Source organism: Leptinotarsa decemlineata, unplaced genomic scaffold (assembly GCF_025532065.1).
Source record: "Leptinotarsa decemlineata unplaced genomic scaffold, Ldec_3_MD MMD2_tig00004307_RagTag_RagTag, whole genome shotgun sequence".
Classification (NCBI taxonomy): domain Eukaryota; kingdom Metazoa; phylum Arthropoda; class Insecta; order Coleoptera; family Chrysomelidae; genus Leptinotarsa; species Leptinotarsa decemlineata.
In genome coordinates this window covers 16,524,113-16,542,275 of record NW_027412606.1, presented here as the reverse complement: position 1 = coordinate 16,542,275, position 18,163 = coordinate 16,524,113, and the positions used below count along the sequence as shown (strand labels likewise).

At 34.7% G+C, this 18,163-nt stretch overlaps 1 protein-coding gene across 1 annotated transcript in view; it reads right to left on the bottom strand.

Annotated features, from left to right (window-relative positions):
* Positions 1 to 3,831: 3,831 nt before the first annotated feature.
* Positions 3,832 to 18,163, bottom strand: part of RhoGEF64C (Rho guanine nucleotide exchange factor at 64C) — a 210,914-nt gene continuing 196,582 nt past the window's right edge. Inside the window, 4 exon segments of the mRNA XM_074179082.1 lie at positions 3,832 to 4,368; positions 7,237 to 7,461; positions 9,552 to 9,842; positions 12,841 to 13,780. Of these exon segments, the coding sequence (XP_074035183.1) occupies positions 4,237 to 4,368; positions 7,237 to 7,461; positions 9,552 to 9,842; positions 12,841 to 13,780 (1,588 nt within the window). The 3' untranslated portion in view covers positions 3,832 to 4,236.

Here is an 18,163-nt window from a genome sequence, read left to right as displayed (position 1 = left end):
TTTTAATTTTCGGTTGAGACCATCTCATTGAAGAAGGCTCACAAACAAAATATTTTTACGATGGTCATTGCTGAGAGCTTCACTTAACAAGTCTCTTGTACATATCGTTAAAATTGTGAAATGTACATTTTGATATCCACAGAAAACATTTCAATGAAAATTCGAATTTGAAAAAAATACTGACTCAAGCGATTTCATTAATTGAATGTTTCTTCATATCAAAATTTTGGATAATGAGGTGCTAACTACCTGACGGTTTCTAACAACCTTTTCTCGTTGAAGAGAAGTGATAATGTGATCACGGAATATTTGTGAGCGAGAAGAAATTTCCAGGAATAACTCAAACAAAAAAAACTGATTAATACAGTTTATTGTATGATTTTCACTATAATATGGTTTAATAAACTGTTCATGCTTCAGGAAACTATTATAGTGAAAATCATACAATGAACTGTATTAATTAGTTTCAATGTGTATTTTTATCAAATATTGGGCAGTTCTATTCAATAATTCAAACACGCATAGTATTTGATGAGAAAATTTCATATCACATTGAACTCTATCAAATTATTCGAAAATGTATTGTATGAGTCTTCAAAAGTAGGTCAAGAGAAGCTTAATCAATTTAAGAGAGTTGATAATTCTAATAATTATGAGTCCTATAACCATAAACAATGAGTGGTTTATGAGGTAACTGTGACCTAAATTTGAACATGAAGTTATGCTTCAATTATATATAATAAGTTATCAATCGAAACCATATTAAATTAAAAAGTTTTGCTCAACAGTTTGATTTCCGAAAATTTATGTTATATAGTATGGTCGTAAAAAGTTCTCTTTCTTTTCAATTTTTGAAATGGAAAATATTTCGATGTCGTACAAAGTTTACCTAAGAAGTCATCATTTTAGGCACATTTTGATAAGAAAAACATTAGTATACATCGTAGGTCGCCAAGAGGACGCTGTCATTTTTTTTTGAATAAAAATGAGAAATATTAACTTTTCGATTATCTATCCAATAATAATCCAGTTATGCAAGATCTTCCATTCGTGACTATCAGCAGCTTCAATGAAAATCATTGAGAATTTTCAAGCAAACGATAAAAAATTTATATTTCGAAATATGAAATCATTCACTTTAGTGTATTCCATCAAATAATATATATATATATATATATATATATATATATATATATATATATATATATATATATCCCATATTATATATATGTATATATATATATATATATATATATATATATATATATATATATATATATATATATATATATATATATATATATATATATTATTATATATATACTTCTGGACAATTATTTTTTTGGGATAGGCACCAGCCGCTATTCCCACTAGAATCCACAATGCCGGAAATAACTTTTCGACAACGTCTAGTCAGGCGAATTTTGAAATAGCTCAATATCATCAAGGCATCTGATCCAGATGAAGTGCCCGTCATTGTACTTGACGGGCTTTTCGACTTTTCAACTTGTCTTGCAAGAAATGAGTTTTTCCTTCTTATTGAAAGTTTGCTCTTGCCCAAACGGGGTAAGAAAACTCTTCCAAATAACTATAGACCAGTCGCTTTGCTATCAGTGATATCAAAAATCATGGAGGAAACCGTAAACCACCACATCCTCAGATATTTGGAAGGCTTCAACATCTTGAGCGATCATTAATAAGGCTTTCCGAAACAAAGATCAATAGGCGACCTTCTATCATATGTCACCCATATTTGGAATAATGCAATCAAGAAACATGGAGAGTCAGGAGCTGTTGTGCTTGATATTTTTAAGGCCTTTGATCATGTGTGGCATGAGGGATTGCTGGGCAAAATTCGATGCTATGGCTTGTGTATGGCCTTCCTGAAAAAACTTTCCCTGCGAGTGGACGTCGATGGATATCACTCAAATACTTTCACTATCAATGCTGATATTCCCCAGGGATTCATATTATATCCAACCCTCTTTTTATTGTATATCAACGACTTATTGGAATATATATTGCTGTTCTGACGACAGCACACTTGTCTCGTCATTACATTTGGATTCCAGGACATCGGCTGCGGGTGCACATCTTCACCGGCAGTAGGAGGTTGAATATCTCAATGAGGATCTAGAAGTAATTTCGAATTGGGGTGAAATTAATTAAGTTCAATTCAATGCGGCAAAAATCCAGGCATTGGTTTTCTCCAAAAAAATAAATGTTATCGAGCAGAGGCTGCTTCTCAAAAGCTTGGAATACTGCTCCGAACCAGAAAACTGTACACACCTTCGCAACTTTTGATGCTTTATGAAGCTCAGATCAGATCTTCTTTGGAGTATTGTTCACATGCATGGATCTCCTCCCCCAAACATACCCTGAAACTGCTGAATTCCATCCAGAAAAGAGCCATCCACCTGATTGAAGACGCAAACATCACTTGCAGCCTTGATAGTACGGAATATCGAAAAAAGGTTGGAGATTTGCCTCTCTTCTATAGATACTTTTATGGGAAGTGTTCAAGTGACTTGGCACATTCGATTCCACCGAGAGCGGTACATATCAGAAATACGCGATAAACTGTGGCTGCTCATCATTTTGAGGTTCAACTCAGTACACCTCGAACTTCACTGTTCAGGAACTCTTTGAATTGGAGAACGGCGTTTATGTGAAATAAACTTCCTATGAGCGCCTTAAAGATTTTTCTGTAGTGCTTGTTTTTTGTGCTTGAGAGAAAACCTTATGAATATTTATAAATACATTTCTCAGAATATGGAATATTTTCAGGGTGATTTGGTTATAAGCACCTCGCATTGCAATTTTGTGATGTATACTTCATATTCATATCTAGAGGGCGTTTCTGAGCGGGTACGTTTACCTATCTGCTGGTTTGGCTAATTATCATCCAACCACTTCCAAAATAGCCTATCGTAATAGGGAGTTGTCCTATAATGCTTAAACCAATAGATAGACCTATCATCGTTTATTCGAATAGCCCACTAGATCACCTGATATAAAGCCCCTAGACTTTTTCAGCAGATATCAGTAATACAAAGCGTACGATACACAACCGCAGACCATTTTAGAATACAGAACAAGAGGTGCTTAAGACGAAATTACCCCAAAAACATGTCATAATGAAAAATGAATTTGGGAACAGACTTCAATATTGTTATTAATGCCAGGAAGTGAATGGTGAACATTTTGAACATTAATTGAAATGAATTGGAGTGAATTATTTGTGGAAGTGTGCTCACATAGAAAATATCTTTCGTTGTTTCTATAACAGGTTTTTTGCAAAAAATATTAGAGATCAGAGCTTAACTTTTCATCAGAAAAATAAAGGTAACACTTAGTCTAGGCACATGATATAATAACAGTTTTCATATTTTATTGGTTATCTTCATAAATCAATTGAATATTATTAAAATATCTAAGTTATCTAACAACAAATAAAATAATCCCAAAACCATACATTTCGAAATATCACAGCTAAATTACTAATCATTTACAATTTACATGTTTTAAATTATAATGAAAATAACCGTTAAAATGGTGAGTCATATATCATAACAAATAATTGACTGTTCCGGCTATACAAAATTCATTTTTCGAATTTTTTTGAATGACAAAACATGTCTCACTTCACTTTATTCAAAAAATTACGAATATTACTGGAGTTTTATCCCAACACAACACCGTTATTGCAACACCTCGACACGTGTTTCGATCACCAAGTGATCATCTTTAGGAATGAGACTGAACTAGTTTTAATTGAATTAGTTTAATCTTCTACTTGAAGATGATCACTTGGTGATCGAAATGCGTGTCGACGTGTTGAAATAACGGTTTGGTATTGGGATAAATTTTCAGTAATATTCATTACTACAGTACATCACATATTCGAAAGTTTAGAATGAAATGAATATTATTGAGGATGATTTATTTTTCATAACATTGTTTAGTATTCACTTTATATGCGATAAAAATCTTTTCCTTCTTTATTATATATCTTAACATATCGAAGTGGACGTGACGAAAGTTTGGAATGAAATGGATATTATTGCATTCATGAGGGTGACTTCTTTTTCATTACATTGTTAAATAGTCATTTTATATGCGATCAAAATCTTTTTCTTCTTTATCATACATCTTAACATTTCCAAGTGAACGTGACTGAGCAGAATTCATTCATGAAAACTTTCCGGGAAGTATTCATTATTCTCTCATTCTAGGTTACGATCGCAGCCCCATACCATTTATCATAATATTGGCTAAAGCGTTTCTTCTTTTTCTCCAAGCTCCCATTCCTTGAGCATGATATTGCAGTTGTTTATACCATATTTTGGTCTGGTCTTCATCTTCTGCCTGAAAAAGTACGATTTTCATGAGAAATCAACAGTTTATCAAATTTTCTACTTATATGGAAAGTTATTTGGATTTTTTCATAGACAATAAACTATCAATTATTTGAGCCAGTAATTGGTTAGGGATTGGCATTATATAAAATTATGAAATTAAGATAGGGAATTCTGAGAATGGTAGTAAAATCGATCAATTTTCAATGCTAGAGTACAATTTTACAAATGTGATCTGAAATTATGATGAAAATTTCTATAACTGTTCATATTTTTGCCACGAGCTGCTATAAATATTATAGAATGCTTGCAGGCTGGCGAATCAAACAAAAGTCAGTTCAAACAATACTCATTATTCAATATTTTTATTCGAGCACATAAATACTTTAGACCAGTGAAAAAGCATTTGGAACAAAAAAATATAAAAATCAATGACATCATAAAAATTGTTATAATTGATGAAAATTGTGCTCATAAAAGCGATAACATACGAAGATGACATATATATGTGAACGTTTGGGACAAATCCACTCAAAGGAGGATATGAAGCCAGTTACCAGAAAGTTAAACCGATTTCTTGAGAATTTTAGGCATGAGAAAGTGTTCGAGTAAATTTGTGTCAAGAGTTACTAACTACTCTGTCAAGACGTTCACAAACAATCACTGTCTCAGGTAAAATAAATTTCGATATCGACACCTATACTGAAGTTTTCGACACCCAGAAGTCGATAGAGATGGAGACAGATGCATCGAAAAATGTTCAAGGAGTTTGTTCACTACAGGATGACTATACAGTCGTTTTTGCATCCAGAAGTCTCACTCCCACCGAACATGATCTCGAGCAGATTGAAAAAGAAATGCTGGCCACCGTATTCACGATCCAAAAATTTCATTATTTCATTTATGGATTAAAAATTGAAGTTGATTCTGATCACAAACCTTTGTGTACAATGATGAAAAGAGTGGGCTACTGTTTCCTTCCGATTACAATAACTGCGATTGAAATTGCTCTAATACGACTTAGTAGTTCAGTATAAGCCGGGAGAAACCTTTATGGTAACTTATAGCAAAAAATTGAAGATGCTAACGTATAGCAAAAACGTGTCGGGGTTTTGTGAAATTCAAAGTGTGTTTTTTGAATACCTGAGTGGAAAAATAAAACTATTGGAACTTTTGAAAGTTGTCACCACTTCATATCTCTAACGGATTTGTCTCAAATTGACTCAATAAGCCGGGAAGATAAGGTATGATGTTAGTTGTCAGATACGTATGTTGTTGTTGTATTGCTGATGATTTTTTGTATGTGGGTTGAAACTAACGAATTTCTTAGACGAATTGGTCATAGATTTGATTTCAGTGTCAGACTGGCCATATAACTGGAGTTGCATTCGCTATTCTGGTTTGTAGACCTAAAACGTCCTTATCTATCCCTGAGGACGACTTCATCTCGAGCTTGTGGAGAGTCACCTGACAGCTTTATCATTCCGACCCAGTTCGACCCTGTACAAAGAGCAACTTTCAGAAGTACCAATATAATGAGAACTCTTCTGACGCGAAAAAAACCTGAGAATACTGTTGAACAGATTAAAATAGCTTTATTTATAGTATATCTTGTTTGTTTGGGGGTGGTTGACGATGTTTCGTGGTGCATTTCAGTGGTTCGGACTTCCATTGTCTGATATCATATCAATTGATTTGAAATCTCTGAAAGAATCTATGGAAAATTAAAAAGATTAGCTGAAAAATGAGAATTATATTAAGCAAAAAACTGAAATTACAATGAAATAAAATACAAGCAACAATCAAAAAATCAAAAAATTGAACTATTAACACGAGATGAAAATTAAAAATTATCAACAAGAAATTAAAATTAAAAATTGAAAGATTTCAAGAGAAGTTACTTCACGACGTTTCGATTCTTAGTATCCACAATCGTCTTCAGGTGATAACTGAGATCTGACTATTTATAGGTCATTCGAGTGCTTCCAGCTATCTCCTCTTCCCTCTCTCCGCTTCATCGGTTTTAGCGGGACTTGACCGTTTGACAGAAGTTGGTCATGTTCCGCTTGATTATAGGTTTCCATATGTTGCGTATCTCTACTCTAGCTAAATGCATTGTTGGACAACACGTTCTATATGTTTATTTAAGTAGATACCGGACACTTCATTCTTTTGACGTTTGTCTGAGAAAATATATATTATGAAAGGGGTTTCAAGAGTGAACTTTCTGGGTTTTATAACGAAAAAGGATTACTCTCTAATATAACTCATTATCAAATCTAGCAGATTCGAGGAACTCGGTGAAACGGCGGAAGTTGCTTGCGAAGAAGAAAGAATAATGTTTAACAATTTTCAGATTCAACTTCTGAAAATAAGGGAATACAAAGATGCTTTGAGTGTGAGAAAAGTCATTTACCGGTGATAACTGAAACTGTTATCTGGGATGATTTATCAGAATACCAAAGCGCTAATTCCAGATCAATAAGCATTCGCAGAGATACTAGAAATTGAACTCTAAATACTCAAACTAATATTTGAATACAAGGCCTTTTGTCTTTGGAAGTTATTCGAATTTCATTCTTTCTGGATTGATCTTACTTTCTTCCTCAGATATGATACATGATTTTTTAAAGTTCAGTTCGAGATTTGTGTTGAGCGAGTAAGTAGAGTAACTAGAATTTCGAGAATTTCAGAGAGGAATAATATTTTTCCTTCCGTCATGAGCCGCTAAACCCCACCAAGTGTATTGAAAATTTTGTTAATTTTTCTACAGTTATTAAGTTGTTATCCTTATTCACTTCAGTGATTTTATTGATTAACACACTTATTGATTAACACATTTGGGTGTGATATAGATTCTGGGGATTCATGAACTTACCTTAAAAATGAAGGTATCTTTTCCTAGTAGTTCCTGAACCTCAAAGTAACTCTGCCAAGCTGGATCTGCAGCTATCACACAACGATCTAAGTACAATGGATCTCTCAATAAAGAGTACCGACCATTTTTATCACGTACTAACAAAAGGGCAGCTTCTCTGACCCCTTGTTTGGCAAACACAAGAGTACCTTCTTCGGTTCTTTCGTTTGTTTTATTTGAGGTCGGCTGAAAAAAAAATTATATTACATGCAACAAATATCATTATTTCCAGATGCCTGAAGGTTTTACTTCAGCTTTCTGCGCGGTATAAGCTGGGTTAGTTGTTGTTTTTCCGTCGGGTATCTGCCACACGTACCTACAAAGTCGTAGATTCACATGAGAGGCAAGGGGTAACGTGTTTTTCAACTGAGTTTCTGGTTGTGGAAAAGTAAATGCATATTGTCAATATGTTATTCGGAATAACGATCCATCTCAAAAGTGGAAGAATTAAGGATTATAGAGAAGACGTAGAAGGAGCTATACCAACTAGATCTGAAGACCCGAAAAATTATGCATAATTATAGGAATTTGCATCTCAACTGTTATACATTTACAGTTATACATTCCCCGACAACAGACAGGGTAGGCCTTGATCTTTTGAGTTTGGAGTGGCTTTTGGAAGTATGTATGCTTTTGGAAGAAACCTCTGAAGACTGGGGTCATTCTGGCTCTCATGGTGGTTGCGGGTGTGAATTAGTGATGAAAAATTTGATGTATCGTATAAAAATGAGATGATATCAGACCCTACATGATAGCCTGTGTTGATTAGTTCCTGTAAATGTATTTATCTCTCCTGATTTGAAGCTAATACGAAATTCCTGGGCAACTTCAGAATGTTATTCTTCAAAAATTATTGAATATACAAGGTGTCAATTTAAAAAATTTCCACCATTACTGTCTTTCTTCCAGTAAACAATATGAGGAATCGAAAAAGAAGGCAATTTTATTGTCGAGGGGGACATATCCAAGGACTAATTGTAGTCCTCGTGGTTCAACTAGATCTGAAAACCCAAAAAATTATGCAACATTATAGTTTCTGTAAATGGATTTATCTTTCCTGATTGGAAGCTAATACGAAATTCCTGGGCAAATTCTCTTGGAATTATGTAAACATCACCGATGAAAAAATCTGCTACAAAAGACAGATCTGTATCTAGAATTTCGAAATGCCTGGCAGTTCCCTGTAAAAAAATTCAATGGTTATATTTCGAAAATCCAGCGATATTCGCTATGTCAAAATGTAAACAGAATATATCCGTATCCAAAAAAAGCTAGAGTCGAAAGAAAGAATATAAGAATCATCAACATGAAGATTGTTATTACAACAATTATTTATTCAATGACAACTGTTGTGTGTATGACATACAAAAGCGGAATGGAAATTCTGTCTTGGAACTTGTTTTTTGGGAATCAAGACAAGTTGCTTTGTAGTGGAAGTTGCAATAAGATGTCGATGCTTGGCTTTGCAACTGAACATTTGTGAGAGTCTCGAGGATGTTCGTGGAATTAGTTTTCTGTCGTTCCTATTGGGTAGATTTCATCGTCTCCATTTACTCAGGTTTGTCCAGCAATACCTTCTTTGTTTGCTTTGTTTTTGGGCTCTAGTTTGAACAAGTTGCATTGTCACGAAAGTTGCACTGGAATATACTGAGACAAATCTCATTTGAAAATTGATTTCAAACTTGACTCTGCAACAGACCGCCTCTATTTAGTCAGGTTTGTCTTTTACATACAATTGAGTCCAGCAACGCACCTATGACAATATCTCAGACTTCATGTTAACATTGCTGCCCTTCTTGAAAACGAATTAGCTGGTAATTTTTTTTCAATATTAATTTTGAAAATAAACAATTAGATGCTTCGAAAGACAACGTACCGATGTTTCAATAATTTTCCTGATAATTTCTCAGCTGCTGAGTAAAGTATCATTGCGTCTTTTAGTTTTGATACATTTCGTTACGATGGTGTAATATATTAAATACATCTTTTTACAAATTTTATATATATTTCAAATTGATGTACTTTTTGTAAACACTTCATTATTGGTAAAGTATTCAGAAAATGTTTTGGTTGATTACAGAATTGTGTTAAATACCTTCGCAACACATATGAAGTTGGCTATAATTTGAGATAATATAAATTCAAATCAATTCTTTTCATTTTTTTCAATTTTACAATTGTTATGACTGTGGTTAATTCAAGTAGAATACTAAGAGAATCTATAGGACTCTTGGCATTACAAATAATATGAAACCCTGCATAGAAAATCAACTAACCTTTCCATTTATCACTAACAAAGCATTGACTGGCATCAGCTTGATAGTTCTTCCCTTTCTCCAATTATTGTCAGTTGGCTGCGTAAATAACAACTTCCCTTCCAAAGCAAATTTAGCTTCTTCGTGGTTCCACTCCAAAACATCAACAGCAATTTTTCTCAACTTGATGTTCACAAGATCCATCTCAGCACTCGATCTCCTTCCTGAACTACTGCCAATACGACGCCAAAGCTTGCTAGGTACGTCCTTGGTCTCTGAGTTCATGTGGTTTAGGTGCAGTTCTATTTTGTGCTGAAAACAATTCGTAAATGAAAAAAAAACCTCAGTACTAGGTCTATTGAAAACACTTTCCTAACCCCAGAACAAAAATTACGGTCCCTCGACTGAGTCATGATGATCTACAGAGAACGATAACTTGGTTAGCGAAACGCGCGTCGAGAGACCGTAATTTTTGTTCTGGTGATGGGACAGTGTTTTCAATAGATGATATTTAGCATCATTAGATGATAAAGGGACGTTCTCAATACGCATTTTCTAATGAACTCTTGAGCAGTTGGTATCACTGATAACCCATAGGTTGGCAAGGTTTCTTTTGAGATACTATATATCAAGCATTCATATATTAATTTTCCCATTGATGTGACCTATACCTTATTATCACTGTAAATGAGAAGATACATTGGGTAGTAGGAGGTCACCATATTGTTTTCATGTCTTGGCAAGTTTGTTCAGTGGTGAGTGGAATACGGCTGCCAACGATAGATTTCCTGCATGTGAATCGGTAAGATTACTGTTTCACCGTGTACTTTCATTATATTTCACAATAATTATATGTAATTTGGAAATGTATGGTATGTTTCTATATTGTGGCTGCAAAGTTACATCAATAGAACAGATTTTTCTGTTTGGGAGATTCGAATACTATGTATCCTCGGAGATACATGGCCATATTCAGTGTATATATTTAATTTTCAGGTTTCAGTAAAACGTATGGACCAAATATTTGCACTTCTATCTCCAATCGGTGAACAAAGTGATCCTGAAGTGATAACAATGAAGAAGAATTGCTCGAAAACCTGGTTCCAAAAATAATTTTTTTAGAAAAACTTATAATTCATTGGAGCCTGTCATCGACACTGAGAAGTCTGATGAGAATTTTGGCATCGTTATTATCTGTGCCCACTATCGAAGTAATTGAAATACCAAATAATAGTAGAAAACGTGAGATCACTTCAACAGCTTCTGTCGTTGGTCCTGTTTCCAAATTGAAAAACGAATCTGTTTGAAAATCTGTTCAAAATCTGTTTTTTCCGTTAACTAGCTGTCGCACCCCTACGAACGACAACCCTCAGAAGTCGAAACTTCTGCGAGTCAAGGATTAACGAGGTCTTACCTTTTAACGTGTGATTCCTAACACGGGTTGGACGATAGCAAGTGAAGATCGATTGTTCAGACTAGGGCTTGAACCACCGACCAACACGGCAGTCAATTCAAGTAATTGAACAAATCACCCACGCCGAACCGACCAACCGAATGAATTGAAACTTCTAAAAGATTATCAGTAACGGAGTATTTTATTATATTTTTGGTGATATCCCAACACCAAACCGTTATTTTCAATACTTCGACACGTATTTCAATCAACAAGTGATCATCTTCAAGAGGAAGAGTAAACTAGTTTTATTTTTCTCTTGGAAAAGATTACTTGGTAATTGAAACACGTGTTGAGGTGTTAAAAATAACGGTTATGAAATAAGGCTGAATCAATTTTCATTATTTTTGAATTAATGAAACAATTTAAAAATATATATAAAACGATAAGTAAGTCGAAAAATTGAATCATATTAGACAATATAAGTCCGAACTGATATATTTCAACATGAAACCTCTTTCAAACATATAAATGCTCTAATTATTTACTCTGAGTTCCGAAAAACATCATTTAACCCGTGAAAATAGTAAGTCCAGTAACACTCAAAATAATTCAGATAATATGAAGAATAACCAGTAGTCCAAAAACCAGATGAATTCAGAATTGTAGGTTACGATTCGACTCTTCATATTTCAGTTGAAAAGTAAATAATTTTGAATTGGCACAAAATAAAAACTAGTCACAGAAATTCCTTCAATCAACGTATTATCTCCGTTATTATAATTATTTAACTGAAACACTTCTATTTCTATAAACATTTATGTTATTATCCATGTTCATTAGGGAAAATGGAACCCTCTAGAAAAAATGGGCGTTTCTACCAAATATAATGATGGAGCTGCAAGAAACAATGATACGAATGAAAGTGTTTCAAGTAAATTTAACATACTAAGATTAATTTTTTCAACATTATTTATATTTCCTAAGGAAGAGCTATTTCAAGAAGCCTATGATTGAAATGAAATACTCAAAAGGTGTGATTGAACTAACTTCAATGAAAAATGGTAATTTTCATTAATGCACTTCAACAATGATTGTGTGTGACAGAATCTCAAAACTAAGATAACTGATCTGTCACTCGGTACTCGTACCTAAAAAAATGCACCAAAAAATCATGATGAAACGTGTGTAACATTCTTGAGTTGTTTTAAAATTTGCAATACATTGTATTCAAACTATTATTACTATCAGTACAAAAGATAGTGATATGTTGTTAGATTATTTGAGTAATTATTTTATTCAGTATATTTCCATTGAACATTGAAAACTGATGTAGCTACACCAGGGGTCGTGAGTCAATTCTTCAGAAACAAAAAATCATTAGTAAAGTAAGTGGAAATAGAACGATTCCAAATATAGTGAACAATTTCAAGCTTTGACCTCTAGAACTCGATGATCGACTTTTAGGACACGGTAAAACAGATGATGATGTGGATGATGATGTGGATTTCTTAGATACTAATCCCGACTGTGTCAGTCTTTTGTAGAGAGCAAATAATTGGCAGTACATGTATCTACATGTATCTACAAAATCAGAAAACTGGTTATGATATAATTTTTCACTTAGAGAAAATGGAATCCGGGCTGGTTGACTGAGGTCGAATATGACTTGTAGTGCCAAATGTTTCTTCTGCATCTACGGCAGATATTATCAGGGGAATATGAGGTAACTGTGGGGATGGAGGTATAAATCGAAGTTTCAAACATTGCTTAGTCAGTCAGTTGAAACATATACCACTGATGATGTCTATCGCAGTAGAAAAGGAAACATTCCCATTCGACCACGATCTCCAGCCGTGAAAGCATATGTTCCCATAATGTTTCAGTGTTTTCAATAACGACAATATTGATACTCACCTGAGCCTCTTTCAACTCCTCCTTATTATCCAAATGCGAAGGAGTCACCTTATATAGCCGAGCGAGCAACAGAGGATATTTGGTAACCCGCTGAACAGGAACCATGAGAAACGAATTGAGATTCATCCTTCTCAGCATGACATTTTCCATTTGGGAGACCCTCAGAAATATTCTCAGAAGTTCTTTCTCTTTCTCCAAACTGGCCAGAAGAAGACTTGCCGCTCCCTGACGTATACAATACGTTTCGAAAGCGTGAAGCATTGGCATACTTTCTAGGAACAATTTGCCCATATTTACAGTCAAGAGATCTTCGTCGCCTTGCTCCGTAGCAATCTCAACGGCATCTCTAAGTTTTTCAGCCAGTGCCTGGCTATTTTCTAACAACTCTTCCGCATTCAGAAATATCGCAGAGAGTTGATCAGGAGTAAGTAGACCAGCCACAAGCATAGGCTGGTAAAACTCCTCTAGGATTATTTGCAAGTCTCTGCTATACTTTTCTTCAGTCTCCACTATTTCCGTGATGATTTCTTTACGCTCAGACCGTTTTTTCAAGCATTTTCTACAAAGTAGGGGCTCGTTTTCAATCTTGAACTCTAACGGTAACTCACAATCCTCGCATAATAGTAACAGTTCTTGTTTACTCCTGTATTTACTTAAGGAACTTTTACTTGTTTCCGAACCAACTCCAGAGTCGTTTCTCTCAATTTCAGCAGCTTTTTGGAATGCGGCCTTCTCGTCTATAATAGCGCCAGTTATTATCAAAGAGTTGTCTTCGCTCGAATCACTGACAGTGCTCATCTGAGACACTCTATTGTCTTCATAAGTTGTGGTGCTGATTCCAAAGTTATAACTGAAGCTTTCCTCTTGAACTATCCCCCTTTCCTTTGCATCGACAAGATAACTAAGAATGTCATATTTTGATGCTCCCTCGAATATAGACCTGGAAAATATTTGTACAATAAATATAGTGTTGTATATACATGTAACTCATTTGGGAATAGTTTCAATTTGAAAGGGTTATATTTTTATCATTGAATAATTTTTTGGGAAAGAAAGTTTTTGGCTTCCGTCTACTCCATCTTGATACAGAAAAATGTAGTAGAAAGCCAAAAACTTTCTTTCCCAAAAAATTAGTTACTCATAAAAATATAACCCTTTCAAATTAAACAAAATTCTTTTTTGCTGGGATTTAATCAAATAAGTGAATGAATGTCACTACGATGTCATCGATGATATAAGTAGATCAAACTTATTCCGTAACATAAAAAATCGTAATTTATGAATGAATTGTGTGTGTTTTTTTATTATGTTATCCAAATTAGTACTGGAGAGCCCTAAGGCAAGTGTGTTACGGCGAAACATCGATGTCTACCAGTGAACATGACATTTTTACGTTTCATTTTTTCATTTTTCATTTAGTAAATCCTGTGAATGATATCTGATTTCATTTCATAATGTCTTCCTTTCAGTAAACAATATGAGGAATCGAAAAAGCAGGTCAATTTTAATGTCGAGGGGGATATATCCAAGGACTATTTGTAGCCCTCGTAGTTCAACTTCCTAGGAGGGATAGATGTAACCCTTAGAATTTCAAATGGAAATGCGGATCAAGTGGTACATCATTTTGATTGACGTTCAATTCTGCTTTCAGTGGTACCCTGACTTATTATTTTTTGATGAGCATTTTCTGATAGATAGCGTTTTGAACTAATAGAAGTAATTATTACTACGCCTATACTGAGGTGCATAGTTTAACCAGAACTGGTCCCAACCCTCTATATGGGGTAACATTAGCCATTAGCTTCAATAAATTCACATCAAAAAGTATTTTAATAATAAAATGTAGATGGTAGTAAAGTTGTGTTGAGTAAATGATGAATTTTTAATTCTCATCGCAGAAAGTATACAAATAGCCATCCTCTTTTGCTACTTGTGCTGTGAAAAGATTCTATTTTCAGGCAAAAAAATGGTTGGAAAATTTGAACGATATGGTAGTATTCCGCAAACAGTTGTACCTGTTGGGCTGTTAATGATTATATTATTAGGTGTTTAAAAGTTTAAAATGGTTTACATTCTTCAAGACAGAATTGAAATGATTATAATTTATGGAGAAGTTGGAAAGTGCGTTGTGCTAATAGACAAAACTGTCTCTTTTGACGAAAACCCACATATTTTTCGTAAAGGGCATACACAACACCCACAAAAAGTCAATATTTGGGCTGATAATCTTGATAAAGCCATTATTGGTCTATCATTCCTGGAAGAAAACTTGACTGACAATCTGTACCTTGAAATACTTGAAGAGACCATCTATCCTCACATAACTCAGGAGCTAGAAATTCAAATGGATGCAGAAGGTAATGAACTTATGCAGGAGGATCTGTTACATTTTCAGCAGGACGGTGCTTCACCGTCATTATTTTCTTTCAGTCCGACAGTGGTTAAACGAGAAATTTCCGCATAGGTGGATTGGTAGAAGAGGATCAGTTGAATGGCCTATCAGATTACCGGATTTAACACCCTTAGATTCATTCTTTTGAGGGCATCTTGAATCCGTTGTTTATAAAACACAACCTTCTGATATTGAAGAACTCAAAAGTCGAATTACAGCGGCATGCCAGTCAATTCCTAGTGAAATGTTCCGTAACGTTAGGGGAGAGTTCGAAAACAGAACAAAATGTTCAGAACAAAATGGATGACATTTCGGGCAGTTAAAAATGTCTCTAACAAATTAAATTTCATTTTGTAAAAGGACAATAACCAACAAATATGAAATCCCACGTGTTATACATTTATTACTGTCATTCAAGAGTTGTAACAGTGCCACCTACTCTTCTAATCATTTATTTCAAAAGGAGTCAATACAATATTGCATCTCAGAACAGAAAAACTGGAAACTGCTCATTAAAAAAAGTCAGGGTATCATTAAGATTCTAAAGGTAACATCTACCCCTCCTTGGGGATAGATGTTACCTTGATTATAAAATTTACCTGTTTTTTCAATTCCTCATATTATTTGCTGGAAGGAAGATATTAAGGGTGTGAAGCTTTCAAATTGACAACCTCCATAACGAATTTTAGCTTTGAGTTCTCCTGAGTTTATAGACTATTTGGTTGCTAGTGTAAGAGTGAGATAAAAGTTAGAGTGATCGAACCTGAAAAGTTATGGACAACTATTTTTTTCATATTTTGATTACATTTACTCCAGAAGGAATTTGGGGAAAAGCTTTCGACTAGTCATTATCCATTTTTATATATTTACAAATTTGATATAATCTCATTCATGTCTAAATATCTTGATTCTCTGTAAGCATCATTGAATGTTCGTAACTAAGGAAGTGGAGGGACGAGTGGAGGGGACGAGTGGAGGGGACGAGTGGAGGGGACGAGTGGAGGGGACGAGTGGAGGGGACGAGTGGAGGAGACGACTGGTAGTGGAGGCGATGGTGAAGTTGGTGATAGAAACAGGGTTGTGGCTTCCAGAAGCGAGGTATGCAGTGTTGTTAGATGTGAAGAATGACAGCGGTGACCCTCATAAATGAGGTCATCATTTCGAGTCATCTCGTCATCCTGAGATATGTAGTTAGAGTAGGCAGATTGAAGCCCCGACGTTAGGCCAGAAAACCTTTGCAGTGTATCACTACGCTCACTATACCTAATGTGGTCTGAATTTGCCTACCAGAAGTAGCCGTCCTCAAAACGAAACAATATATTTACCAAAATACTCTCAAGCTCATAAACCACTGCAGTTCTAGGTTGTTTTTTCGGAAAATCCACAAACAAGTAAAAATCTTTACATGGAGGACATTTAAACCAGATCCATTAACACGTCTGAACTCAAACCTACGAGATGATTTGTTATATAACTTCATGAACTTGAACCTCAAATTCTTGCACTTCGACCTGAAAATCCAACAGTTCCTCTCTTCATATCCATTGTTTACCGATAACAAACCCAAACCAACCGGTACTTCAATGCTGAGCCCCATCATAATCCTTCTTAATTGAATTCCATTTTGAATTCTCTCTGACAAAGTGTTCAGACTCACCAAAACCACAGTATATCCAAAGAACTGAAAGAACCCAAAACCGCCCTCGTCAAAATGGCTATATCAATAGCCAGATCCCAAAGATCAGTCCAACTTTCGCAAACCCATATTTCACATCCCAAACAACCCGATATTCTGACTGATCATTCAGAAGCTTTCCTTTCCTATATGAAGTTACTAGAACTACTAGGTTTTCTATATCAGTCAACGAGTACAGTGTAAATGAAAGTATGAATTTGCTGTAGGAAAAAAAATATGCTCATCGTCTTCATTTTCGATAGTGAATTGTATGTAAGGGATTTTCACAACTACTAATTCCAGTAACTGGGAGAGACAGAATTATAACATCTACAATCTACATATTTTTGAATAAAATGAATGACACTTGAGAAAGTTTCTGACAGGGCGTCCATTATATAATCAACCAAAATGGAAATCGTTTTTGCACCCATAAGTATATCAAAATATATATGAGGTCATCTTCATGAATATTGCAAAACTCTTTAATACGGTATCGATTATTATGAATGACTCAAAGGCAAATATCAAGATGAATATTATTAAAAAGTGAGACCATATCCAGGCTAGTTTAGACATAATTGAGTGTCCCCTCCGTTTTTATTTTTTGAACGGGTCAACTCAAAAAATTGAAATTAAAAATAATGAAATTGATGCATGAATACTTTATTTTGAAGTGAAACTGACAGATGAAACTTTCAAGCTGGCGACTGAGCGCCATCTAGGAAAAAAAAGTTGAATGTAAAAGGGGGTCTTTTGACACATCTTTTTGAAGCTCCCGACGGATATTTCACAACCCTAGAATATTAAGTCAACATCTTCACTCACTACAAAATGGCAGAACTTTTAATAATTGCCTGAATAGATTGACAATTGACTACATAATATGAGGTAATAAGCTTGAGGTCTGTTCAGAAGATGCTCGAAATGGTTGCCTTGAACTTCTTGACATATGAACAGCCTATCCGATATTTCACGTCGAACATTTTCGAACACAGTAACGTCAATATCTCTACAAATATTTATTATTATCTTCTGTGTATCCAATATCAAAGAAAGTTCAAATTCGTACAACTTTTTGTTTCGAATAGCCCCATAAAAAAGTTGAAAGTTGTCAAATCTGTCGAGCGGGCTAGCCTTTCTGTAGGACGTCGACGGCCAATCCAACGACCGGGAAAAGTGGTATCCAAATAGTTTCTTACTTGTCTGGAGTAATGTGGTGGTGCTCCATCTTGTTGGAATACAATATCCATATC